The sequence below is a fragment of the Astyanax mexicanus genome, chromosome 21, assembly GCF_023375975.1.
Source record: "Astyanax mexicanus isolate ESR-SI-001 chromosome 21, AstMex3_surface, whole genome shotgun sequence".
Classification (NCBI taxonomy): Eukaryota; Metazoa; Chordata; class Actinopteri; order Characiformes; family Acestrorhamphidae; genus Astyanax; species Astyanax mexicanus.
Window position 1 is genome coordinate 23980444 of NC_064428.1, and position 27920 is coordinate 24008363.

General features: G+C 38.1%; 1 protein-coding gene across 2 annotated transcripts in view; it reads left to right on the forward strand.

Annotated features, from left to right (window-relative positions):
• LOC103033078 (VPS10 domain-containing receptor SorCS1) overlaps window positions 1-27920 on the forward strand; it is a 389355-nt gene that overhangs the window by 202793 nt on the left and 158642 nt on the right. For both annotated transcript variants that reach the window (XM_049469578.1, XM_049469579.1), the window contains exon 3: window positions 21832-21931. In XM_049469578.1, the coding sequence (XP_049325535.1) occupies window positions 21832-21931 (100 nt within the window). The remainder of the gene's footprint in view (window positions 1-21831; window positions 21932-27920) is intronic.

The following is a 27920-nucleotide window of genomic DNA, read 5'->3' on the forward strand; positions in this document are numbered from 1 at the left end:
TGGAATATCTCTTACCACATTCTTTCTTCTGAACAGACCACACTGTTTCTTTTCCTTTTATAATGATGCTGGAAATGGAGTGTTTTGCTAAATGAATCAAACATTACTGACGGTCTGATTTTTCGAATCGTTTGAAGACACCAAAATACTTTTTATTATCAAAGAACAAAAAAATGAAAGCACAAAAATTTCAGTGTTTTCCACATTTTCTTTGACTTTAAGGTCATAGCAGACAGTGTGAGCCCAATATATTTCATGTTTTGTCTGCTCAACTTCATTTCATTTATTAATAAACATCAAATCCTGCCTTTCAGCTCTGCAACACATTCCAAAAAAAGTGTTGGTATGAGAAAACAACAAGTTTGAGAGGAGGAACATGCCTGAAGCACCTCCCCTTCTAATCTAACATCCAATAAATCTGCTGGAATTCTCGTACAAATTATCACAACCCTGCACTGCCCAATTCCATCCCTTTAACTCTGTTATCCATCTCTTTCAAAAGGGGGGACTCACTTTCTAGGACAAGCTGAAGCTGCCCGATCTCCAGCTGAAAAGTTTTCGCCCCTCTTGCCTTTTTTTCTTCCAGAGTAGCCATAAGCAATTTAATAAAGATGAATTATCACACATCCCAAGTTGCAAAAAAAAATGTTGCAGAAAGGAACCCCTGGACTTGGGCATATATGTCATATTAACTCTCCTTAACATGCCTTTTGTAATCATGGGCAATGCCTAAATCACTATTAAAAACTGTACAGCGGGCAAGACTTTCCTTGTTTTTTACTTTTACCAGACATAAATATACTTTATGCGTTTTAATGGGAGCCATGATGCTCCTGAACGCATCCCATTCAGGAGGGAAAAAAAAAAAAACACTGCCTGCTCACACTAAAAACTGATTGGCTGACTCACAGGCTCTTTGCAGAGAACAGGCCAATCAAAACCCTCTCAGTTTTGCATGCGCTTAATGAATATGCACACAAGGGGAGCACCTTTCTCTTCTTCACCTTCTATTTCCTGCACGGCATTAGGGAAAAAAAAGGTCTGTATCGCCTGTGTGCACGTTTGTGTTTACTCTTGGCCCACTTGTTCTCGATTCTGAAAGATTTTACCTGAAACCAGAACACTGTTATTGATATGCGGTAGACTTCCGCAACTTCCGTAAGACTTCGGTCATCTGAATTATGATGATATTTCAACAGGTGATGCCAAGGCATAAATGCAGAAGAAGAAGAGGGTACAGGTACAGGGTTGACATGCCTGCAGTAGACAATGTGTGAAAAGTTTTGGAAAATTAGTGGTGATCCCATTTTGTTGGGGACTCCATTGAGGGACTTTAAACATCTGTAGTGTATTGGTTTGGTTTGGTTTGGTTTGTTTTCACAAAAGGACAAACCTAACTAGAGTACACCAAACACGCATCCCAACAAGTCATGTGAGAGACTTCTCTCTGCTAATTGGCTAGATCTAGAGCTGGGTATTATTTTGACATTTTTGATACTAGTACCGATACTATACTTTAAATTTGGTACTGATACCCAAACAATTCTTTTTTCATATATTTTTCTAAATTGTAACCAAAAAATACAAAAACAACGAGCGTGAATGATAAAAGGACAGCGCGACTTAGCGAGAGACAGCCCAAAAGAGCAAGTGAATGACTGAGATTTTAGCACAGCGCAAGTATGTCAACAATTAGAATGGTCACCAATTGGAATGATTAGCAATTGAATGGTCACCAGGGGTAAAAACCCTGAACTCAGGTAGCATTAGGCTGGAGTTCGGGCAGTTTTAGCTTGCTGTAGAAAGCAAATTACTTCTATTAGTAGAGTCAGGAAAGAGAAATAACATAGTTATTCATGGCAAAAAAAAAGTTGTGACATGGATTTAGCTAAGCGAATGATCTGGGGTTGATGCTGCAGTTGGTCTGCAGGTCTGGGTTCAGCAACAGTATGTGCTGATAGAATGAGGTCAGCTGACTACCTGAATGTACTGAATATAGACCAGGTTATTCCATCATTTTATTTTTTCTTCCCTGATGGAACGAGCATAGTCCAAGATGACAATGCCAGGATTCATGGTGCTGGAATTGTGAAAGAGTTTTCCCACATGGATTGAGAGAGTTCACCACAGAGTCCAGACCTTAACTCTACTGAGATTGGGATTAGACTCGACCATCATCAATGCTGCTGCAAGATCTTGGTGAGAAATGAATCCAGCAACACTGGATTGAAATAAATCTTGTGACACTGCAGAAGCTTATCGAAATAATGCCACAGTGAATGCGTGCTACAATTAAGCTAAAGGCGGTTCAACAAAATATTATAGTGTGTGACCAGGCACTGTATATATAAACTGGGAATAGGTTGTTTGGCAGCCTGATGGCCTGTGGGAAGAAGCTGTCTCTGAGCCGGCTGGTTCAGGTCTTCATGCTTCTGTACATCTTGCTACTGGGCAGCTGTGGGCTTGTGTGGGTGGGGATCTTTATGACCCCTATGTACTTTCTCAGACAGCGGCCGATGTATTAATCCTGAAGGTTTTGTAATGTTTTGGTTCATAGGGCTTGCAATGAAATAAAATTAAAAGCGAATGTGAGAAATGAGAAGCATATGTTGGTCTTAAAAGTTTCAGAATTTCACATCATCTGTAGATCAATGCCAGCCAGGGATGATTTAGAGGGTATCTGCTATGCAGGCGAGCAAGCTTTCCAAACTGTGCAGAACCAATGCACTGATTGATGGGATATAAGCAGTTTTTTTCTGTGTTTGCTTGCTTGTAGCTCGAGGGCAAAACCAAAGAAGCAGACTTTGGATTGTATAAACGTATAATCTTTGCTGTTGGCTGTGTTGACCAGTCAGCTATGTTTAACACTAGAATGGTTAAAGCTACATACATTTAATTCATCCTACTGTTAAAGGAGTGTCCGGTGTAAAATAGATTTTTGGTGTAGGAAAACATGATAGAGTGCTAAAATTTCTACTGACATTTGTTGAATAGCCCACCTCCGCCCTCCCACAGCGTTCCCAGATCCAGTCATTCTGTGACTAATCTCCAGATGCCTAATCTCACTGTACTGATCATGACTTTACCTTACTTTAAGATGGCGGCGCCCAGTGATTAGGGTTTACTAAAAGTTGTTAAAACTGTTTTTTAATAAGCTTCTTGTGCACTTTTAAAGTTCTTAATGCCTCGTTTTAAACGCCAGGGCTCTCCGGATTCTACCAATGAGATGTGGAGCTACTTTGAGTCTGGATAACAGTGTAGAAAGCGATTTTACACTCTGCAGAGGCAATTCAATACCCAAAGCGGCACTAAGATCTTTTCTCCCTTTTTTGTGGCTTCTTTTAAGATCTCTTTTTTGGAAGCCTTTGTTTCTTTTAGGATCTTTTCTTTTTTTGTGGCTTCTTTTAAGATCTCTTTTTTGGGAGCCTTTGTTTCTTTTAGGATCTTTTCTTTTTTGTGGCTTCTTTTAAAATCTCTTTTTTTGGGAGCCTTTGTTTCTCTTAGGATCTTTTCTTTTTTGGTGGCTTGTTTTAAGATCTCTTTTTGTGAGCCTTTGCTTCTTTTAGGATCTTTTTTGTGGCTTCTTTTAAGATTTCTTTTCTTTCTAATCTTTTTTTTTTTTACCCACTGTTACCAGTCACCCCTCTACAAAGGTGTGACGGTGAACTGAGGTTTGTGTTCACAGCTGAGCCTGATTAGCACTAATTACTGCTGGGGATTCTGGGACTTGGAGTTTTTTTGCCCCAGATTCACCAGCTCTTCCACTGCAGTGTCCAGGCCCTCTGCTGGTGGTTGGCGGCACATGCCGCTTTCTTACAATTACTGGATCTCGGAAAGCTGCAGGATAGCGGAGGAGGGCTATTCAAAAAAAGTGAATAATCTTTTTTCATGTTTTACTACACCCAAAGTCAATTTTACACTGGAGTTCTCATTTAAGGTAGGGTAGAAACCGGTAAATTTTAAATTATTGCTGAGCTTTTTCTTAAAAAAAAAAAAGAAGGGAAATAGGTACAAGTGTTCCAAGCTGAAACATTGTTTAACCACCTAAAAGTTCAGGCAAGGTCAAGGTTCTAAATCCCAGCGTGCAGAGCAGACACCATCCATCTGTGGTAGATAGACATCATCTAGCGAGCAGCAGAATGCCCTTGAGCAAAGCACTTAACACCCATGTGATCCAGAAAATGTTGAAGCATGGCTAACCAGGTCAGCGGCAGTCGCCTCAGACTGAACATGGCCGCAGTATCTGTGCTCCAGAGCCTAGAGAGTGCTTTGCTTATGAGTGCAGAATATATTGATAGCCGATATGTGTTTTTTTTTTTTGCCAATTAATGAGGAGATTAAATGGCAACACTTTATGGGTTGCAGTTTAATGACTAATTATGTTGTTAAAGAAATTGATTATCCATTTTGAGACATTAGTTAACTGTCTATTGCGCTTTAGCATGAGTTTTTACTCAGTATTTAGCAATTAACCCTTTGAACTCTAGGCTGTTTTGGTGTGTTTTTTCTCCGTTTTTGTTTGTAGTTTCTATTTCAGGTCTTATAACACAGTAATTACTGTATATCAGACAGACACATGCCCTGAGCTCTTTTACTCCAGAAGACATACAGCTGCTCAAAAATGTAATCAATTAAAATGTAAAAGGAAGCAGAATTGTTATATTTTCCTGTAAATTGATCATGTTTTGATCAAAATCTTACCAATATTGCTTATTTTTAATACAAAACTATATAAAGTAGTGTGCACACCATACCTAGCTATCATTTGAGTAAAGCAAGTAGTTTCACACTTTTGAGTAATTTACTGATATTTGATATTTGGTTTAAAACTTCATATAAATATGTTTGAAGCACTAAAGGTAAATAATATGGGTTGGGGAAGGAGATCTCACTTTTTAGAATTTTTTTTTTTCTCAATGGGTTTCTTGTAGATGTTTTACCGCAGTGGGATGTCATTGCTATTTTTAGAAAGAGAGGATTATGTTGATGAGTAAAGGGATTCCTGAGTAATTAAGCTGAGAACACAAGGTGCGATTTTGGACGGAAAATCCGTCAGTAGGGTTCTAAAAAAAAAAAAAAACGGCACAGCAAAACATCATTAAAACCTCATCCTAACTGTGAAACATGGTGGAGGGGGCATCATGGTTTGGGGCTGCTTTGGGGCTGCCTCAGAGTCTGGACAGATTGCCGTCATCAACAGAATTGTTATGAATTCCCAAGTTTACCAAGACATTTTGCAGGAAAACTTGAGACCATATGTGATCCGCCAACTGAAGCTCAACAGAGGATGGGTGATGCAACAGGACAACGACCTAAAACATAGTATATAAAGTAAATGCACAACCAAATGGCTTCAATGGAAGAAAATACGCCTTGGCATGACCTCAAGAGAGCGATGAATTCACACCAGATATCCCAAGATATAATATTGCTGAACTGAAACTAAAGTTTTGTGAAGAGGAATGATGGTCCAAAATTCCTCCTGACTGTTGTGCAGGTCTAATCTGCAACTACAGGAAACAGGAAACGTTTGGTTGAGGTTTTTGCTGCCAAAGGAGGGTCAACCAGTTATTAAACCCAAAGGTTCACATACGTTTTCCACCCTCACTGTGTTAACATGTTGTGTTCAATAAAACCATGCAAACATATACTTTTTTGTGTGGTATTAGTTTAACATTAACACACTGTGTTTGTCTATTGTTGTGACATTTAATGACCAATATATGCAGAAATCCAAGCAACCCCAAAGAGTTCACATACTTTTTTCTTGCGACTGTATTTTTACAGTGTGTTTAGATACACACAATCACTTACAGACCCTTACAGTGAGTGAGTGACCTTCGCTGACTAGAAAGAAAGTCCAGGTTTTCAAAAAAGCAAAGGCCACTTTTAGATTTATGTACTTAAACGAATGCCTATGTCGAAAACAAGTGACTAAATCTTTACGAAACCAGCGCTTGTCATCAAGGACCATCCTTTCGCTCAGAGCGTCACTCTTTTTTTTCCTCTTTTTCCCTCAGATTCCTCCTGCCGTTTCGCCGGCATCGCGGAGAAAATGGCACAGACATTACCGAAGTCCGGCTGAACGGCATTAAATCACACGCCTTTTGAGATGGGCTATGAGGAGCTGATCGATAGAAAGATGATGTAATTTTCCCATAGTCCAATGTGACCCCTGTGGCAATGTGGCGCTGCGGTCATGAATCACCTCCAGCCATCTGGGGCCGTGGAGAAAGTGCTGTATTTCATCAGCCCGGTAACCATTTCATTATAAATCTGGCCGGCGAAAGGAGCCACCGGAGTCGGGCTATTTATTGTTGAGCCGGGCAGGAGCTGCTGTTTTATGCTGATCTGAGAACACTTTTATGACGGCTTGTCATGGTTAAAACTCAAGGAGTAATACGGTAAGAGATGGGACAGGATTGGACAGGAACGTTAAAGGAGAAATCCGGTGTGAAATGGAATTGGGGTGTAGTGAAACAAGATCAAGAGAGCGAACTTTTTGTTGAATAGCTCACTTTCGTTTACCCATAGAATTCTGAATACAGAGCTTTTAGCCGATGCTCCCAACAGGCTTATAATGCGAGTGATAGGGGCATAGAGGAGAAGTGGGCAGATAGATTCAATTATTGATAATATCAATACCAGCGTTGGTATTGATATTGAGGAATACTCGTGTAAAATGATTGATACTTTTTTAACGACATTTTTTTCTCTCCCGCACGGACTGACTGCTGGGCACAAGGATTCATCAAAGTCTACTTTCAGTCTTTTGTTGTTGATATTTTTTTACACTTTGTTAATAAAAAAAAAAACAGAACTGCACTAGAAGGAAGACAAATCCTTATTTTATTCATATTTTTATTGTTTTTCCTAAAAACAATTCTGTTTGAAAATACAAAGAAAGAAAGAAAGAAAGAAAGAACTAGAAAAGATAGAAAGTCTAGTGAGGGGAGAATTTTTATTTTATTTTTGTATTTTGGTATATTTTTGGTTTCTCCTTTTCTACCTCAAAAAAAGATTTTTTTTTTACCTAATGTTAAGGCAAACTTTGTTTTGTTACTGTTCCATTGTTTCTAAATAAAAAAATTTATATATATATATAAATAATAAAGTTGTTTTGTTGTTTGACAAAATTGGATCCTTTGGATCTATGAAGCTTAAATTCAAAAAAAGGTTGGTATCGGTATCGATATCGGCAATACTGGCATTGCATTCGCTTGGTATCGGATCGATGCCAACATTCCCGGTATTGCCCACCTCTAGCATGGAGTTATCCAATGCAAAGAAATCCCGATTTTACAGTATTAACAAGCTCAAAGTAGCTCAACACTTTATTGGTAGAATTCTGAAGGGTTCTAACATTTAAAACGAGGCACTGGGAACTTAAAAAAAATCACAGGTAGTTCTTTTAAAATTTTTTATAAACACACAGTATCTTCAGCTAGTTCTCCAGGCGTGACCAGCTTTAAATGAAGTCATGATAAGTCTACAGTCAAGCATGAACGAATAGGTAGAATAGTGGGGAGCAGATTCCAAAAATAATTCTGTGGAAAAAAAAAAAATAATTTTGTTCCTCTATACTACCTATTCGTTCGTCAGTCAACTTATCGTGACTTAATTTACAGACTAAGGTTTCAAAGTGCACTTTCACTGTCAATCAATTTCTTTACATGAATAACACAACTGTATATGTCCCCATTACTAGCATTATAAGCCTGTTGGGAGCATCGGCTAAAAGCGCTGTACTTCGGAATGCTGATGGAGAACGGAACAAAAGTTAATACCTTTTTTAATCTTGTTTCACTACAACTCAAGTCAATTTCTCATTGAAGTTCTCCTTTAAATGGGCGCTAAGTGGTCCAGTGGTCTAAAGGTTGCAGGTTCGAACCCCCGCTCATGCAGCTTTGCCATCAAGTTGGCGGCGCTCAGAGGGAACAAAATTGGCCCTGCTCCCTCCAGGTGGGTAGATGGCGCTCTCTCCCACGACACTCTAAAGGGTGATGCCCGCAGCACAGGTCGTCTGTGAGCTGATGTATCGGAGCCGAGTCGCTGCGCTTTCCTCCGAGCGCGCTGTGATGCTACTCGGCAATGCTGCATCAGCAGCAGTTCAAAAAGAAGCGGTGGCTGACTTCACATGAATCAGAGGAGGAATGTGTTAGTCTTCACCCTCGTGATAGGGTGAGTCCTAAAGAGTGGGTTGGGTAATTGGCCGTGCAAAATCGAGGAGAAAATGGGAAAAAATTAGAAATAAAAAAAGAGGTTTTCTTTTAATGTCGACAGGCAGAGCTTTTCTGGCTCAAGATTCTCTCGAACTAAAGAAGCCAAGATCTGATAGGCCTGAAGCATGAGCGATACGGCAGTGAGTGTTATGAGCTCGTACGTGTCGGCCATTCATGCATACAGCCCTGTGGAACAGCACAGCTGGCTCATACCAGAAACTGTCATGACGTGTAACCAAGATCTACAAAAGAGTAGGATTTATGTAATAAAAGCAACAAGGCGAGAGGGGCTGCACATCGCTGAGTTTATGAGTTTATCATGGACTAAACTCCAACTCACTTGTGATGAAGGAAATGGATTGCACCTGGTTCACTTCAAAATACACCTCTGAAAAAAAATAATGAAGAGACCAATTCAGTTTTTGAATCAGTTTCTCTGATTTTATCTGATATGTATAGGTATATAAAGGTTTGAGTAAAATGAACTTTGTTGTTTTATTCTATAAACTACAGACAATATTTCTCCCAAATTCCAAATACAAATATTGTCATTTAGAGCATTTCTTTGCAGAAAATGAAAAAAAAAAAAATGGCTGAAATAACAAAAAAAAAATAAAAGATGTCGAGCTTTCAGGCCTCAAATAATGTAAAAAAAAATGTTCATATTGATATTCAAGTTTTAGGAGTCCAGAAATCAATATTTGGTGGAATAACCCTTTTTTTTTTTTTAATCACAGTTTTAAACATGCATCTTGGCATGTTCTCCTCCACCAGTCTTACACACTGCTTTTGGTGATTTTGGTTAAAATTTCGCTTCTGTTGTACATTACTATACTAATACCAGCAGCGAGTCCAAAGCCTTTGGCAAAAGTCGTTTTTACTTCTGTGATCCCAAATTACTGCAGAAAAATACATTGAGATCTTACAGCAACATCTGCTGCCCTCAAGGCATTATTATCTGCATTCAGTATTTACATACTTCATTACTCTATTTTACCAAGTTCTTCAATGATCAGGAGCCCACAGGACCACCACTGCACAGCACAGCATTATTTGGGTGGTGGATTATTCTCAGCATTGTAGTGAAACTGGCGTGGTGTGTTAATGTGTATTGTGTCAAAAGAAATGGATCAGAAACGGCATGGCTGCTGGAGTTTTTAAACACTGTGGGCACCCGATGCAAGGCTTGTCGCGATTCCCATCGACAACCCACGCTGTTAAAATAGCGCTAAAAAATAAACAAATAAATCTACACTGATGGACGTGGTGGTCTGTAAGTAAGGTGTGTTCAGGTACATTTCTGGTGTATTTTTATACTGGAGGCAAATTGGAAAGGCAGGTGCGTCACTGACTGATTAAAACTCTGACAATAGTCAGCCGCCCAATCCTATCTCAGCCATGCAGGAGCGCCGTGCTGGTTACATGCACAAACGCAATGCAACACACTTTAAATCCAGCTTTTACACCAACTATAAACAGAATAAAGAATAAGTTAACATTGCTGTTCCCTTAAATGAGCTGCTGGTGTACCTTTACAGTGCAAAACTCACAGGTCAATGTCCTCTACTGAGATGCGCAAAAGCGCTGTGCTGTTATTTTATCAACGTGCCAAAGTCAGAGCTTACCTGGCTCTTAAGGAAAAGGCAACTGGCTGCCATGTAAACGTAAAGTCTGAGACAAGACAATAATAATAAAGTACGTAGAGAAATACTGTTGTAAAAGGACTACAGTCTATAATTATAGAACTACAACATGCTCCTATATTGTCAGTAGAGCAGAACAATTTAATAATAGGTATAGGAACAAGACTTAATATGTTATGATATGATGTTCTGATCAGCGTATTTCAGTGTCCCTGTAATGATGATGTTTCTATGGGATTTAGCACGGCAGCATTGCTTTAATTAATTTTCTATGTCCCTTTCAGCACACTGGAGGGGAATCTCAAGTTGGCATCTTCGGCGCTCCATTATTGCACCATATGTCTACATAGGTCTAACTAGAAGTCATGTGAGATTCAGCTATGTGTTCACTATTCCCAGCTGATCATATATAGAGCACTATTTTGGTCTAGAAGCTAAAATTGCATGACTCACACACACAGTGCACTATTATATAGGGAGTACAGAGCCAGCTGGGATTCGGTCTCTGTGTTTTAAATATTATTTGAGGCAGATCTAACCATAAGAAGACATTTAAAGCTTGTAAGACATTCAAGTATCATATGCTTTACAATGTATTTAGCAGATTTACTTACTTATTTTGTGCAAAAGACATTGTTACAGGGGTCATTCCATTGTTTTTCATTCATTTTAAAATGTCCAGTTGTGATCTCTAGTTTGAATGAATGCCTTGTGAGCTAGTTTTGGCAAAAAAAAAGTGCTCCAGTGATCCTAGTGACTAGTGACCTAGTCTTAGAGTCTCTGTAAAACGCGAAATCAATCGGAGATCCTATTTAAACCTATGTTTCTTTTACTAGCTACTGCAGACAATGGAGTTTAAGGAACAGTTTCATGTTCAGCATGCATAAACAACTCCTAGAGAGACCTATTGTATTTCACAAAGAACAAAAAAAAAAGGTTTTTAACAGAAGAACACATTTAAGATGTGTATCTGTGCTAATTGTTTAAAATATTGCACACATGATACATCAAAACAACTGAAACATATTGTAGCGTCTTGATTTTGTGATTGTAAGATCAAATCACACCAGGGCTAGGGGCCGTTTCAAGGCATTTAGGGGCTCCAAGCTAAATACATTTTTGTTATTTCACCCATTTCTCATTTTCTGCAAATAAATGCTCTAAATGACAATATTTTTTATTTGGAATTTGGGAGAAATGTTGTCCGCAGTTTATAGAATAAAACAACAGTGTTCATTTTACTCAAAAATATACCTATAAATAGCAAAATCAGAGAAACTAAATCAGAAATTGAAGTGGTCTCTCCATTTTTTCCAGAGCTGTATACACAACTAATCAATCAAACACTCAAAATTAAGAAGAGCCTAATGATTACTTTATTTCACACTACATGACAAAAAAGAGTGGAATTTGGATTTCTTGATATCTAGATCTCAGGATAGTATCCAAAAAATATTATAAAAATAGATCTGATGATAGAAATGTTAAATTTCTACTTAAAAAAAAAAAAAACAAAAACAAAAAGACTCTCTGGTTTAAAATGTAGCTCCCTTGTTGTAAGCAAAAAGACAGTCTAACTGAGCATGTGCACAGTGAGTGTAATCAATCTATCTTCTTGTTTCTAATTGGAGGAATTCAAGGTGTCAGAAGTCTGTTCAGCCCACAACATATTTTCCCAAAGTCTTGGGGATCATTGAGATGTTTGTTGACAAATGTGAGACGGGCCTTTGTGTTCTTTGATTTATAACTCTTCCATAGATACCATTTTCATTGAGTCGTATTCTAATTATTGAACCATTAACACTGACCTTGACTAAGGCGTTGTGGCCTGCAGTCCTTTAGATCCTGTTTTGACCTCCTGGATGAGTTGTCCATGCCCTTTTGGTGTAATTTCAGTAGGCCAGTCACTCAAACAATGGTTCACCAATGTTCCATGTTTTCTCTATTTGTGAATAATAGCTCTCTCCCTGAGTCTCAAAGCCTTAAAAAATGATTTCTTGATAGATGCCAAAAACTTTGCTGTTGGTTGTGGATAGTGAAATTTAACTCTTTTGCTTTGCAAAATAGGGATATACAGCTAAAAAAAGACCACTTAAAATAATGAGTTTGTTTGTTTTGACCAAATTGAAAACTTCTGGAATATAACAATCAAGAGGAAGATGGATGATCACAAGCCATCAAACCAAACTGAACTGCTTGAATTTTTACACCAGGAGTGCAGGCATAACGTTATCCAAAAGCAGTGTGTAAGATTGGTGGAGGAGAACATGCCAAGATGCATGAAACAAAAAACTGTGTTTAAAAACCAAGATTATTCCATTATTATCAATTCCAATATTGATTTCTGAACTCTTAAAACTTTATGAATATGAACTTTTGAAATTTTTTTTTTATATTTGAGGTCTGAAAGCTTTGTATCTTTTTTGTTATTTCAGCCATTTCTCTTTTTTTCTGCAAATAAATGCTCTAAATGACAATATTTTTATTTGGATTTTGGGAGAAATGTTGTCTGTAGTTTATAGAATAAAACAACAATGTTCATTTTACTCAAATATATAACTATAAATAGCAAAATCAGAGAAACTGATCTCTTATTTTTTTCCAGAGCTGTATATAGTGATATTCCTACATTTCTGCATTTATAAGAAACACAACTCAATCTTGAGATGAAGGACTCTTAATGCCTACATGTCTGATTACCCGTGCTAAAAAAGCAACAGACGTTTTGATTACGTCTGAGCTCAAGATTTCCAGGCTCATCCATAAAATTAGACCATCTTGGGCGAGCCCTTGATTATTCTGCCTCCCTCGAAATAGATTAGAAGTGGCAGTTGAGAAAAAAAAGTTGTTAAAACTTTCAGAAGTTTGAAATGCCAGATCTCGACTGAACACAAATTTCACATTAGTACCCTGACCAGCGTCTGAATATTTTATACCGTTCACCTCGCGCACTGTAGGCATTTCACCGCAACCCATATTAAAAAACATGTATAAAAATAAATAAGTCAATAAATAATTCAATTTAAAAAAATAGAGTCGAACAGTCACTTTCAGATCTCCAGCAATGCAAACTGACAGTTGTCTCTTTCTTTTTGGGCCACTTGAACTGCGTGCGGCTACTGAACACATGCCTGGATTCGACTTGGCGCATGGCAAAAAGACAGCCATTGGTCGGAAAGTGAAGCTGAGGAGCTTTCCCCTCTGGCCAGCCAATTACGTAAGAGAGAGAAAAACACGGGGTGACCTTGTCTTTACTCCTTCAGTTGAAATGAAGTTCTAACTGTCTGTCCACGTCCATCACTGTATCTGAGTCTAGAGGTAAAAATGCATGAAAAATATTTAATCTTGATAAGTTTATGTATATATTATATACAGAATATCAAAAAATTAAAAAGACTATGAAACTATGTAGACAAAACATATGGAATTATTTAGTAGCCAAAAGAAATGTTAAACAAACCAGAATATGTTTTATATTTTAGTTTTATATTTAAACACTTCTGGTTTAGAGAGAAACAGCTTTTCTACATCCTGGCTGGTGTTTTCTCAATCAGTTTTATGAATGACTCTAAAAGTAAATTAGCAGCTGAGTGAGAATTGTGTGATAATCACGTCGGTGGATTTCCAAGACAGGAATTGAAACGAGACCTAGACAATCTCCTGTTTCAATTTAGTTATTCCTTATTCCTTGTGTGGAAAACTGATGCTAAAAGTAATTCAATTTACTTTTAGGTTACAAAAATGCCTCCAGTCTAAACTATATTTGGACAAAATACATGATAGAAAATGATAGTCCCTGCTCTGCTCTCTACTACTCTGGTCTGCTGCTGTGCTGCTCTGCTGCTGAAAGCTTGCTTTAATCTTCAGCTTCTACACTCTTCTCTGTTTTCTTCTCTTTTACTCTCTTCACACTTACTAATCCACTTTTAGTCTGCTTCCTCTTTGCTCTACACACCTATTAATCCACTCTCAGTCTACTTTTATAGACTTTTTCCTCAGGTTTGCTGGATTAGCTGTTTGCTGCTGCAGTTTTTTTTGTGTAAGTTTCTAATTTCAACTGAAACAAGGTGAGTGCTTTTTTTCTCCATGGCTTCTGCTAAGGTTTACACCTGTTTAGAGTGTGGCATGTATAGCTTAGATCCCTTATCCACCGATACTGGTAACAATAGTGGTATTTGTACTAAGTGTGAGATAGTTAGCACCTTGGTGGATAAGGTGAATAAGTTAGAGCTGCACGTCCGGGGTTTAATAAGGGATAGACAGCAGGATTCACTGTTAGCAGCCCCGGGTGTCTCAGGGAGAGTTAGTACCCCCTCGACTCCAGCCTTAGAGCCCTCACAGCGGGGCGAATGGGTAACGTCTCGGCGGCATAGTCGAAAGGCTAAGGCTAATGCTACCGCAAAGGCCACAGCCAGCCCACCTAAACACCACGCTCCCCCAGTTCACGTGTCAAACAGGTTTGCCCCACTCAGTGAAGCACCAACTGAGGAGCCTGTTAAAGGTAATCTGGTGATAGGAGACTCTATCGTCCGGCACGTGAAATTAGCTACTCCTTTAGGGGCACAAGCGGCAACAGTTACTTGTTTACCGGGAGCCAGAGCACCGGACATTAGTGGCAACCTCAGGTTAGGGAATAGGAGATATTCGAGGGTAGTAATTCATGTAGGGGCCAATGATATTCGTCTGCGGCAGTCTGAAGTAACTAAGGCTAATATTAAAGAGGTGATTAAACAAGCCCAGATGCTGTCCGAGGAGGTAATCTGCTCTGGCCCCATCCCAATGAGGCGTGGTGATGAAGCTTACAGCAGGCTTTCTTCGCTGAACCGCTGGATGTCCAAGTGGTGTGCAGAAAATCATGTGGGCTTTATAGATAACTGGCTACACTTTGAGGGCAAGCCTGGTCTTTTAGGTAGGGATGGTGTCCACCCCACGCGGGAGGGTGCTGCCTTACTTTCATGCAGCATAGCTCATAGTCTTTTAGCTAGTCGGCAGAGTAGTATTAGAAGCTGCTGACAATCCAGAGCCGGGACCAGGCCGCAGACAGAGAGGCTTAACCGACCGTCTGCGAGCTGCAAAGAGACGTTACCTAGATACCACCAATGTATTCAGACTGTGTCTGTCCCCCGAGTCAAACAAAAACATCAAAAAACTAAAACAGTCAATCTAAATAACTTAACTTATATTAAACAATCATATCCAGACTGTAGTACTAACATTTCAAGCCTAAAGATTGGTTTACTTAATATTAGATCTCTAAATTCAAAAGCAGTTCTAGTGAATGAAATGATAACTGATCAGAAATTCGATATTCTGTGTCTGACAGAAACCTGGATTAGGCCAAATGAATATGTAGCATTAAATGAAGCCACCCCTGCAGGCTACAATTATATACACAATCCGAGATTGTCCGGTAGAGGAGGTGGGGTCTGCATATTTTTCCAAAGTACCTTAGTTAGCAATCAGAAACACTATGAAAATTTTACTTCTTTTGAGCTTCTTTACACCAGTATAATTAATCCAGTTACAAAAAAGAATGCATTTTCTTTAATTAACATCTACAGACCACCAGGGCCCTATTTAGAATTTTTAAAAGAATTTAGTGATTTTGTCACAGACTTAGCAGTAAGTAATGATAAAGTGATTATAGTTGGAGACTTCAACATTCATTTCGAAAAATTGGATGATCCATTAAAAAAGGCATTCACATCGATTTTAGACTCAGTTGGTATTATTCAAAATATAACAGGACCTACTCATTACTGTAATCATACTCTGGATTTAGTTTTGACCCTGGGTGTGAGCATAGATAACCCGAATATTCGTTCTCAAACCTCCGCAATTTCAGATCATTACCTTATTTCATTTAAATTACATCTCAGTCATAATATATGTACATCCCCTAGCTACTCTGTAAAACGTTCAATTACGCCTTTTACAGCCCAACAATTTACAGATAAGCTTCCAGACTTATCAACTCTAATATATTCTCCTATAGACCCAGTAGAACTAGACAAACTAACCGAAGGTTTAGAAAATACCTTTCGCTCTACCTTAGATGTTGTAGCTCCCCTTAAACACAAAATAGAGAGACAGAAAAAGCTCGCACCGTGGTACAATGATCAAACTCGTACCTTAAAGCAGTTAGTATGGAATAAAGAACGTAAATATCGATCAACTAAACTGGAAGTGTTTCACTCTGCGTGGAAAGACAGTCTTGTTAAATATAGAAAAGAACTTAATAAAGCCCGCTCAGCATATCTGGCCTCACAGATCGAGATAAATAAAAATAATCCTAGAGTTCTCTTTAGTGTTATTTCCAAATTAACTAAAAACCAGGCAGGTACTGAACCTCAGATTCCAGCCATTCACACCAGCAACGATTTTATGGACTTCTTCAATAGTAAAATTGAAAACATTCGGGATAAAATTAAACAGATAAATATCACATCCTTTCTATCATCTGGTCTGGCTGATCTAGAACAAAACCCTGTTACTGAAGTTAGGTTGGAAGTCTTTAACCCACTTCCACAGGTAGAACTAGAGAAAATTATCTCCTCTTCAAACAGCACAACCTGCACACTTGATGCTGTTCCCACAAAATTACTAAAACAGGTACTGCCAGATATAATTAAACCTCTGTTAATGATAGTAAACTCATCGCTCACCCTGGGCCATGTACCCAAAGCCTTTAAAACAGCAGTAATTAAACCTCTGATCAAGAAACCAAATCTTGATCCTAGTGTACTGTCTAACTATAGACCTATTTCAAACTTACCCTTTATTTCTAAGATTTTAGAAAAAGCTGTAGCCCAACAACTTTGCTCTTACCTGCAAAGAAACCAGATCTATGAAAAATTTCAATCTGGATTTAGGCCTTATCATAGCACTGAGACAGCTTTAGTTAGAATAACAAACAATCTACTTACAGCTGCCGACCAAGGCTGTGCTTCCCTACTCGTACTTCTCGATCTGAGCGCAGCCTTTGATACAATAGATCATACTATCCTTTTAGAAAGACTAGAGAACATGGTCGGTGTAACCGGAACTGCCTAAGCATGGTTTGAATCGTACTTAACCGATCGCTATCAGTTTGTGAGGTTAAATGATATGTCTTCCAGTTATACCAAGGTAAGATATGGAATTCCACAAGGCTCTATATTAGGACCGTTATTATTTACATTATATATGCTCCCACTGGGCAAAGTTATTAGAAAACACAATGTGAATTTTCATTGTTATGCGGATGACACGCAGCTCTTCATATCAGCCAAACCTGATGACAGAGTGAGATTAAAGAAAATCGAGGATTGTGTAGAAGATGTAAAATCATGGATGTCGCACAACTTCCTCCTATTAAATAGTGATAAAACAGAAGTTCTCCTATTAGGCCCCAAAGCTGCTAGAAATAAATAATCAGACTTAATGCTAAATCTGGCTGATTTCTCAGCCACCCCTGGTTCAGCAGCTAAAAACCTTGGAGTTATCATAGATTCAGATCTAGCATTCGATAAACACATATCTAATGTTACTAGAACAGCTTTTCTACACCTCCGTAATATTGCCAAGCTAAGAAATGCCCTATCACTGCATGACGCAGAAAAATGAGTACATGCCTTTATTACCTCAAGGCTAGATTATTGTAATGCGCTACTGTCTGGATGTTCCGGCAGTAACTTAAATAAACTTCAGCTAGTTCAAAATGCTGCAGCCAGGGTCCTTACTAAAACGAGAAAATGTGACCATATTAGTCCAGTACTATCAGCACTGCACTGGCTTCCAGTCAAATTCCGCATAGACTATAAAATTCTCCTGTTAACGTATAAAGCCCTACACTGGCTCGCTCCTGAGTATTTACAAGACCTCATCTCCTGTTATGAACCACCGCGATTACTTAGATCTCAGGGTGCTGGTTTATTAGTAGTTCCTAAAATTCAGAGGAGCTCTGCAGGAGGAAGAGCTTTCTCTTATAAAGCGCCTCAACTCTGGAATAATCTCCCCGAATATGTTCGGGACTCAGACACAGTCTCAATCTTTTGGTAATTAATGTTTTTCCCTTTAGATAAGGCTGCAGATTCAGGGGTTCATGGACAGAGGGAATTGTGGTAAACTGAGATGCTGGTGCTGTTGTTCTCCCACTGCACACGGTCACTCAGGTTTGTGGACGGTGGAGTGGGTGGATGCCAGTGTTTCAGGGAGCCTTCATGTCTATGTTACCTTCTGGCTCTCTGCCTTTAGTTAGGCTGTTTTATTTAGATCTGCCGGAGTCATTTGCCACACTCTGATAATGTTTTATATTCTCTGTTTTACATAAATCCAGTCAAAACTAATTCCATCTCTCTGCCTTCCTCCGAGTTACTGACTGCCCACCTGTCTGACCCGATACCGAGGGATGTTGGACCCTCAGGCTCTCATGTCCTCTGTCTGGCCAGACTGGAAGTTTCTGAAGTCAGCTCTTCTCCATCCACCACCACAGATCAGCTGCTCATCATCCATCTTACTAAGCCATTAGTGGAGCTGCTATACACCTGAATATATAAAACCTATGTGGATGTATGAAAGACTTTTTAAAATTAATTGAAAAGCCATTTGACCAGTGGTAGGATGGTCCCCCCTTTAATGTGAGTCTTGGTCCTCCCAAGGTTTCTTCCTCCTCCTGCAGCTCTGAGGGAGTTTTTCCTTGCCTCCGCGCTCACTGGGGGTTCTGTATCATGTATATTCTATGTTTAATGTTTTGCCTGATTCTTTGTCCTGTAATCATGTTTCTGTAAAGCTGCTTTGTGCCAACACCAGTTGTAAAAAGCGCTATACAAATAAATTTGATTTGATTTGATTTGATGATAGTCAATAACATACCATATAAAGAGTCAAGCTTAACAGTTATGTAGTTATGTCAGCCACAATAAAACCTATTAATTTTAAGGTAATTCTAAGATATAAAATTTAATTTTGGAATGCTCCCGGGTCCAATAATATAAAAAAAAAGTTCTGGATTACTGATATATAAAAAATGTAACATTAAGAAATCCATACGTCCATGCTCCATGCTCTGAACACTACACTTTGCATTTTATACTTTTTAAATATATTTTAAAGCATAGTTAAAACATATTTTAATCTCCTAAAATCATTTTTTTTTTTTTTTTTTTTTTTTTTTAACTGAGGTACCTCAGATACCTATTGGAATAATATTGTTGGGGAATTTTTTTTTTCTAATCTGATTTCACAGACATTTTTTTTGTTAGGAAATCACTAATGGCTCTTTTGTGCATGTTTGTTTTGTGATAAAAAAAGTAAGTTTTGATATAATTGTTTCAATAATAATTAAAGCAAAACAAAGGGACAATTAGGACGTTGCTTAGGCAACTGCATTGCCAAAGCATCAGATCTGGACTCTGTATTGGCTGGTATACAGGTGTGGTTGGTGTGGCGCAGTAGATAACACCACTACCTGCTAGTGAGTGATCACATCATGTAGGAGACAGGGGTTCAATTCCCAATCTGGGTGACTAGGCTGCTCTACAATAAAACTCCTTGGGTAAGACTCTTAACACTACATTGACACAACTCTGTAATAGGAATAACCTTGTAAGTCACTCCATAAAGGTTAAATGTTACTTAAAATCAAATGTCTCTGAAGCAGTTTAATTAGAACAGTTTGATATATTTGGAAATTGCACAAAAGTTTTTACATGAAATATTAATACTTCGTTTAATAGAAATCACCTTTAATTAAATAAATAACCAGGATCACTGAGTTCATCGTAACCTTGTCTCACATATTTATATATATATATATTTTTATTTTTTTTGTCTGTGAAAGTAATTAACAGCTGATATTGTGTGTGATATTCAGTAAGATAGAAGTGATTCTGAGAAGTGCTGCTTTATCTTGCGATGGTCCAATAAGTAAAGAAACACTTTCACAAGGTTAAAGGTTCTTACAGTTCTTTTCTCAAGTGTGATATTTCACACCAGCTTCTTCTCTCCACTCGTTTGTTGTATCTGTGCTTTTCAGAGGCATTAAAATTAACAATGCAGAGGGCACACAATTATACTAAGTATTTTTTCACCAAGTGAAAATACAAAGAAACAAAGAAATAAAGTACAATTTAATTTCTACTTCATGACCATTAAACTCGTACCTCATATACACCTACCTCTACTAGAAATAAGGAGAAAAGTTTTGTTACATCCAAATGTTTGGACACCTCTTGCCAAATTAGCTAGTTATGAGTAATATCACAATATTTTGGGGCATATTTGTTACAAAGATGTTCTAGGAGATATATATAAAAAAAGAAAACTCACAACATTAATAAAAAGAACTGGAATTTAATAAAATTCTCCCTTGCATCTAATTAAAAGCATGCTCACATTTTCTGTCTGTTGGACCCTTAAAGACTGCTTTCAAGATATATATATATATATATATATATATATATATATATATATATATATATATATATATATATATATATATAGGAAAGTTTTTTTTTGTAACCAGCTTCTCATTTTCATATTTCTTTATTTGTTTACCTGTTTCTCCCTATTATCAATGTTAGTTATTATGTTACGTCATATAATAATATAATTTTTCCTGTTGCTATAATACTATATACAGCTCTGAAAAATGAAGTTTCTTTAATTTTACCAAATTGAAAACCTCTGGAATATAATCAAGAGGAAGATGGATGATCACAAGCCATCAAGGAGTGGCATAAAGTTATCCAAAAGCAGTGTGCAAGACTGGTGGAGGAGAACATGTCAAGATGCATGTTTAAAACTGTGATTAAAAACCAGGGTTATTCCACCAAATATTGATTTCTGAACTCTTAAATCTTTATAAATATGAACGTGTTTTCTTTACATTATTTGAGGTCTGAAAGCTCTGCATCTTTTTTGTTATTTGAGCCATTTCTCATTTTCTGCAAATAAATGCTCTAAATGACAATATTTTCATTTGGAATTTGGGAGAAATGTTGTCCGTAGTTTATTCAGAGTGACTTACAAGGTTATTCTCGTTACAGAGGTGGGCCAAGGTAGTGTTAGGAGTCTTGCCCAAGGACTCCTATTGGTGTAGTGTAGTGTAGTGCAGCATATTCACTATGGAATTGAACCCCAATCTCCCACACCTCTGTGGTAGCTCACTGGCAGGTAGTGGTGTTATCCACTGTACCACACCAACCACATCAAACAAGTTTAATAGACATGGTGTTTCTGGATTTCCCAGACAGGAATTGAACCTAGACCTGGACGATCTCCTGTTACAATTCAACGCTGTGTGTTTTAGCTCTAGTCTTATTCTTATTCTCTCACATTAGAGCTAATTTCAACCTGCTAAACTGGGAACTGATGCTGTTCATGTTTTTCATGGCAGGATTTTCTGTGAACAGTTGCACTTTCCACAACTCTATAAAGCTCACGGGTGCAGAAATGCGATGTGTAAAAACGCCTTGACCTGAGTGAAGCGAAGTCAAGCTCTGCGTGGAGATTGCCTCTGTGAACTGCGTGTGCATGTTTAGCCATCCTGAGATATGTCTTTATGCGGAAGGAATTTTGAAAAAAAAAAAAAAAAAAAACTCTTTTCCCATCTGCTTCAGGAACGGGGAGGAGGAAGAAGGAGGGGGCGGGTGCATCGTCTGGGTCACTCCCGCTGTACCTGAATAATTGAACATTTTTTACGAGGGCAGAGCGAAAGTTTTTTGTCTTCTTTTTTTTTACAGAAGAAAGAAGGATATTTTTCTGCACGGACTTGTTCCCCCTGCCCACGGAGTCTATGCAGATTTAATTAGCTCATCCTGATTTCCGAACGCGTGCGGAAAATTTAATATTTCAGTGTACCTCGCAGGAGAGGACAACACTGAGGCCAAATGGCTTTATCGCATGCGTGATCTTTCCTCGAATAAAATGCACAGATAGACTTTAATTGCAGCGAGCCTTAATCAGGTCCTCTCATTATGTTTCAGGTCAACCGACTACGGAACCACTTACGAGAAGCTTAATGAAAAAGTCGGGGTGAAGACCATACTCAGTTACTTGTACGTCAGCCCAAATAACAAGAGAAAGGTAAGTCTGGCTTTTCGTTTAATGCTGTGTGCTCTTTGAGTCGAAGGCAGGTTTATTTCAAGTTATCACTGTTGGTTTTATAGCTTTTGCCTTTTACACTGTATGAAAAGTAAAGAAATCTTGCACCATTAATATCACTGGTTCAAGTCCTGGTCATGCAGCTTGCCATCAGTTGCAGGAGCCCTGAGAGAGAGAGCACAATTAGCCTTGCTCTCTCTGGGTGGGTAGATGGTGCTCTTCTCCCCTCATCACTCCTAGGGTGATGTCAATTAGCACAAGGCGCCTGTGAGCCTTGAACTTCAGCAGCTGTTTGAAAAGAGACGGTGGCTGTCTGACTTCACATGTATCGGAGGAGGCATGTGCTAGTCTTTACCCTCCTGGGGTTGAAGCATCACTAGTGATGGGGAAGTCCTAATGAGTGGGTTGGGTTGTGAGATAGAAATGAAAAAATAAAATCACAAAAACATAATAAAAGCATGCAATCTAATTGTTCCATTAATATCACTGGTTCGAATCCTGGTCATGCAACTTGCCATCAGCTGCCAGAGCCCTGAGAGAGCACAACTGGCCTTGCTCTCTCTGGGTGGGTATCTTTGGGCGATCTTTGCCCAAATCACTCCAAAGCGTGTGAAACACAAGCTGATAAACTCTCTTGAGTCACGGCCATAATATGATTCACATCCTAAACTCTTCATAATTAAATTTGCATAGCATAATGGACTCTATCTTACAACCTATTCAAGGCACGTCACAATGCTCATTGCTATCTTACACCCCGCCAACAGTCCTAAGTTCACGTTTTGCGCCTGCATCATTTAAACAGCAATGGGGCTTCTGAAAACAGTGGTGTGAAGAAGTGTTTGCCCGCCCTCATGATTTCTTGTTTTGGATCATTGTCCTGCTGCAGAGCTCAAGCTTGTTTCAGCTTGAGGTCACAAACAGATGGCGGAACATTTTCTTCACCTTCAGGACTTTTTGGTAGACAGCAGTATTTATGGTCCCACTTACACAGCAAGTCCTCCAGGTCCTGAAGCAGCAAAACAGCCCCCAGACTTCATACTACCACCACCATGTTTTACTATAGGTATGATGTTCTTTTTCTGAAATGTGGTGTTACTTTTATGCTAGAAGTAATGGGACCCACACCTTCCAGAAAGTTAATTTTTTTCTTGTCAGTCCACAGAGTATTTTTCCCAAAGTCTTTGGGATCATCAAGATGTTTTCTGGCAAAATTGAGACAAGCCTTACTTGCTCAACAGCTCAGCCTCAGAAAAAAAATTAAAAACGCAAATTAACGGCACCCCAGATAACTAAAGGCTACATGAATGCTTTTAGGTTTACTACATGATTCCTTATGTGTTCCTTCATAAACTGGATGTTTTTAGTATTAATCTACAATGCAGCAAATTTTAAAATAATGAAAAACTACAGAATTTAAGGCAGTGGTCAGCAATTAAGTTTGGCCGCAGGCCAGATATTTTTTAAGCAGACTAGTAGCTCTCCAGCCCAGAGGGTTGTTGAACCCAATTGCAGGACAGTTGATATCGAAATAAATAAATAAATGAATTAATAAATAAATACACCGCTCCTCACATGGGATCAAACCTGTGTCGTCAGGGTCGTGGTCCAATACATTACTGCTGCCCTGGCTAGTGAATTGGAACACGACCGGGAAAAAACGGCCTCATAAGGAGATAGGGAGCCTGAGAACGGGCAAATAAAATGAGAAGAGGTGGAGACTAAAGTCACGCAGGTGTGTCTAACTTTTGGCTGGTTTATAATTTAAATATATAAATTATTTGACCATGTATTCTGTAATGCCGTTCCCTCAGGATGAACACTAGCTAATTTATTATCTATTACCAGACAATACAAAGACCTCGCACAGCCACTTCTTATATCTTCCACAATCCCTTCATCCCAGCAACTTTACAACTACAACTCAAGGAGATGGAAATAAAGATGAAGTCTTCATTCAGAGATTTAGTGGTATTCAAAGCCAAACACATGTGCCTCATTAATATTGATAAGCCCATAGTTTCTCCTCTCCGAGGGGCCGCTGAGTTATGAACTGTATAAAAAAAGAAAAGGCCTCGTAAATTTGTGGCGTTTTAATCAAAGCCGAGACAAGAGAGTTGATATTTACAGCCGGGGGGGGGCCCCGGCAGACCCCTCCGAGTGACAGTGCAGGCCATTAGTCTCACTCCTCCCTCTCCTCCGGCTTCCATTCCCTCCATCAGGAAGGGCTCGTTTTCTCCTCGTTAATTACAGCGCCGTAATGAAGACAGAACGCGGAGCCGCGACGCGCCGTGGGACCCATGCGGATTGCACGCTCATAAAGCTGCCACTCCGGCTCAGGCAAGTGTGGCGGTTTACTTAATAAAAAACCGTCCTCGTTCCCCCAAAACGACGTTCCAATCATCATCACTGTTTATGTGCTTTCTGCAATTACATTACACACTAAATCCCTAAATCCTGCAGCATTTTCCCCCCGTTTTATCACTAATTACCACAATTTTAGATTATAGGAGTGACACAGAGGCCGTAAAATAACAAACACACAATTACTCCACTCTATCATCATTTTAGCCCGGAACTGGTCCACATCACATCCTTCACTTTTGACTCTTGGCCCTAATGCTGCATGAATGTGAATAAATGTGAGTCAAATTTAGGCAAAAAAAAAAAAAAAGCTTTTTTTGTGCATTTTTGTGGTATACAATTACGGTATATAGTTGATATTTATAGATATATGTTTGAGCAAAATGAACATCGTTATTTTATTCTATAAAACTACAGACAACATTTCTCCCAAATTCCAAAAAAAAAAAAAGTAATTTAGAGCATTTATTTGCAGAAAATGAGAAATGGCTGAAATAACAAAAATAAAAAGAGATGCAGAGCTTTCAGACCTCAAATAATGCAAAGAAAACAAGTTTATATTCATAAAAAGTTTTAAGAGTTCAGAAATCAATATTTGGTGGAATAAACCTGGTTTTTAATCACAGTTTTCTGAGATGAGTTTTTGCATATTGGCATGTTCTCCTCCACCAGTCTTACACACTGCTTTTGGATAATTTTTGACACTTCTGTGTGGTCCAAAGGTGCAGTTCAGTTTTCCAAAGACATCACTACTATATATGTGCTATAACTGGATTATATATGATTTACTACATGTTGGCCAAATGTGCATTTTCAATATGTGGACCTGTTTTGGCCCAATTTTTGGCAATTTTCCAGAGGTAGCATTACCATATCTGGGCCAGAAATTGGCCAGATATATTTTGCTACATGTGGGCCATTTTTGGCACACATGCAGTTTTTCAAAGGCAATACTACCATATCTGGGTCATAAGTGGGCCAGATATGTTTTGCTACATGTGGATCAGATGTGTTTTGCAATATGTGGGCCACATTTGGCTCCCATGCATTTTTCTAAAGGCAACACTACTATATCTATGCCAGAAGTGGGCCAGGCATGTTTTGCCACATGTGGGCCACTTTTGGCTCACATGCAGTTTTCCCAAGGCATCACTACTATATCTGTGCTGGAATTGCTGGAACTTGTGGGCCAAATGTCCAATTTCAATATGTGGACCACTTTTGGCTCAAATACATATAAAGGCAACACTGACAGATGTCTGCCAAAAGTAGACAAGATATGTTTTGCTATATGTGGGCCACCTTTTTCTCACATGCAGTTTTCCAAGGAATCACTACTACTATATCTGTGCCAGAAGTGGACCAGATATGTTTTGGTACATGTGGGCTAAATGTGCATTTTCAATATATGGACTACTTTATGTTTAGTAAAAAAATCCATATGTTTTTATTCATAGTTTGGGTGACTTTAATCTGAAATGCAGATTTTTTTAAATAATGAAAAAAAAAACCCCACAAAATTTAAGATGTGTCCAAACTTTTCAGCGGTATTATATGTCTGATATATTTGATCTAAAAACATCTAGAGTGATCTGGTAGGTTGCCACAAGACATTTCTTTTCACATGATATTTTTTTTTGGCATTTATTAGATCCTCCACATTGAAATGGGACTTTAGCACAATACACGTTTTTAAAGTACTCTTCCACATGCTCTGTGCAATTACACATTCTCACCAGAGAGGTCTCTAAATCCCCAAATCCTCAATGATACAATGATTGTGGTTCAGCATTTTGCAACTCTACCTTCATACATAGGAATCACACTTTAATAAAATATATGTTAATGCTGGATTAGTTGTATCTGTGGAGGTGCTGTGATTTGAGTCATTTGAGTTAATCAGTGTCACTGTGTTGCATACATTTAATCCAATATGAATCTGTAAGGTCATAATTATTAGAAGTTTCCTGAGTAATGATTCCAAAGAGAATTACTTATAGTCATTTGCAGGACTGGAACTCTCTTGGTAACACTAATCTTATTTGAATTGACCTTCCAGCAATTTAATAACAAAACCTGCCAAAAGACAATGGCACCCTTTTTTGGCAAACAAAGTTAATCTTGGTGCAGTTAATTTGTGCTCAAGTTCAGCATAAAGCAGTGTAATCTACACTCCTTGGGTGATGGCCTAATGAGATGGAAAAGGAACATGAAATCTTCTTCCATTTCTTGCAAAGAAATGCAATTTTTACAGAGCCCCTGAAGGGACATGGTGTATTTTTATTTTCGTTAAAAAAAGTGGTGAGCACCAGATAGTATATCCACTGGTCTGTGTAGATGACAGATCAGAGTTAATTACTTGAATTTCATGTCCTCTTAATGTGTTTGAGAGCATCAGTTGTAAAGTTGTGAAGAGGTAGACTTTGTATACAGTGAATAGCCCTACTTGATTAAAATTTGAAGAACATATTAAGAAAGAATGCTCAAATGCAGCTCCAAAGACCATCAAAAATGTTGTGATGAAACTGGCACTCATCAGGAATGCCACAGGAAAGGAAGACCAAGTGTTGCCTCTGTTGCACAGGATACGTTCAGAAGAGTTACCAGCCTCAGAAACCACAAGTTAACAGCACCCAGATAAGTGCACCAAATTAGTTTTAGATTGGTGTTTTTATAACTTCACATTTACAACATTATTCCTTGTGTGTTCTGGATGACTTCACTACTTATTTACAATGTAGGAATAAAAAAATATATATACGTTAAATGAAAATACATAGATTTTCAATCTAGGGTGACAAAGAGTGTTTTTTTTACTGTTTATGTAACAAAAAAACTGATATTTTGGGTTGACTTATTATCTATTCTTTGTCATTTCTGGTACCAGAAATGATTCAGTAACCAATGGATAGTAACCAATTGTTCCCTATTGTAAAAGCTAATAAATAATTTGATATATGACTCACAGTTTGTCATGGAAACAAGAAATGTTCTCTTTTTTGTCAAAAAATAAATAAATAAATAAATCACTTGTGTTGTCATAAGACAAGAAAAGTCACTCAGAATGTTTCAAATAAATGAGAAATTATTCAGTATTTGTCAAAGAATTGCGACAAAATGTTTACTGTTTGTCCTAGACAAGAGAATTTGTATTTTTTGTCTTATGTGGCTTTTGGAGAATTGGGAATTTTTGTGTTTGTTTATTCACAGTTGTTGATTTTTTTTGCCTTAACCCTGATGTTAATATCCTCTAATTGGGGCAAAGTCCATATTTTGTCTCATACAAAATATTTATTTAAGTTATTTTAACTATTTGTCATTGACAAGTTGTTATATCTATCTATCTATCTATCTATCTATCTATCTATCTATCTATCTATCTATCTATCTATCTATCTATCTACTGTAGTACCTAGTATAACGAATGCATTCATCATGCAGTTTGAATACAGGATTTATAGGATTCATCTTTCATTTTTTTATTTCTTTACTTACTTATTTACTGTTAACACAGGCTTACTTTTATCATAAGAGGGTTTATATTCTCATAAACATTACATACCCAATACCAACATGCACTTCACTGCAGTGTCACAATACTTACCTA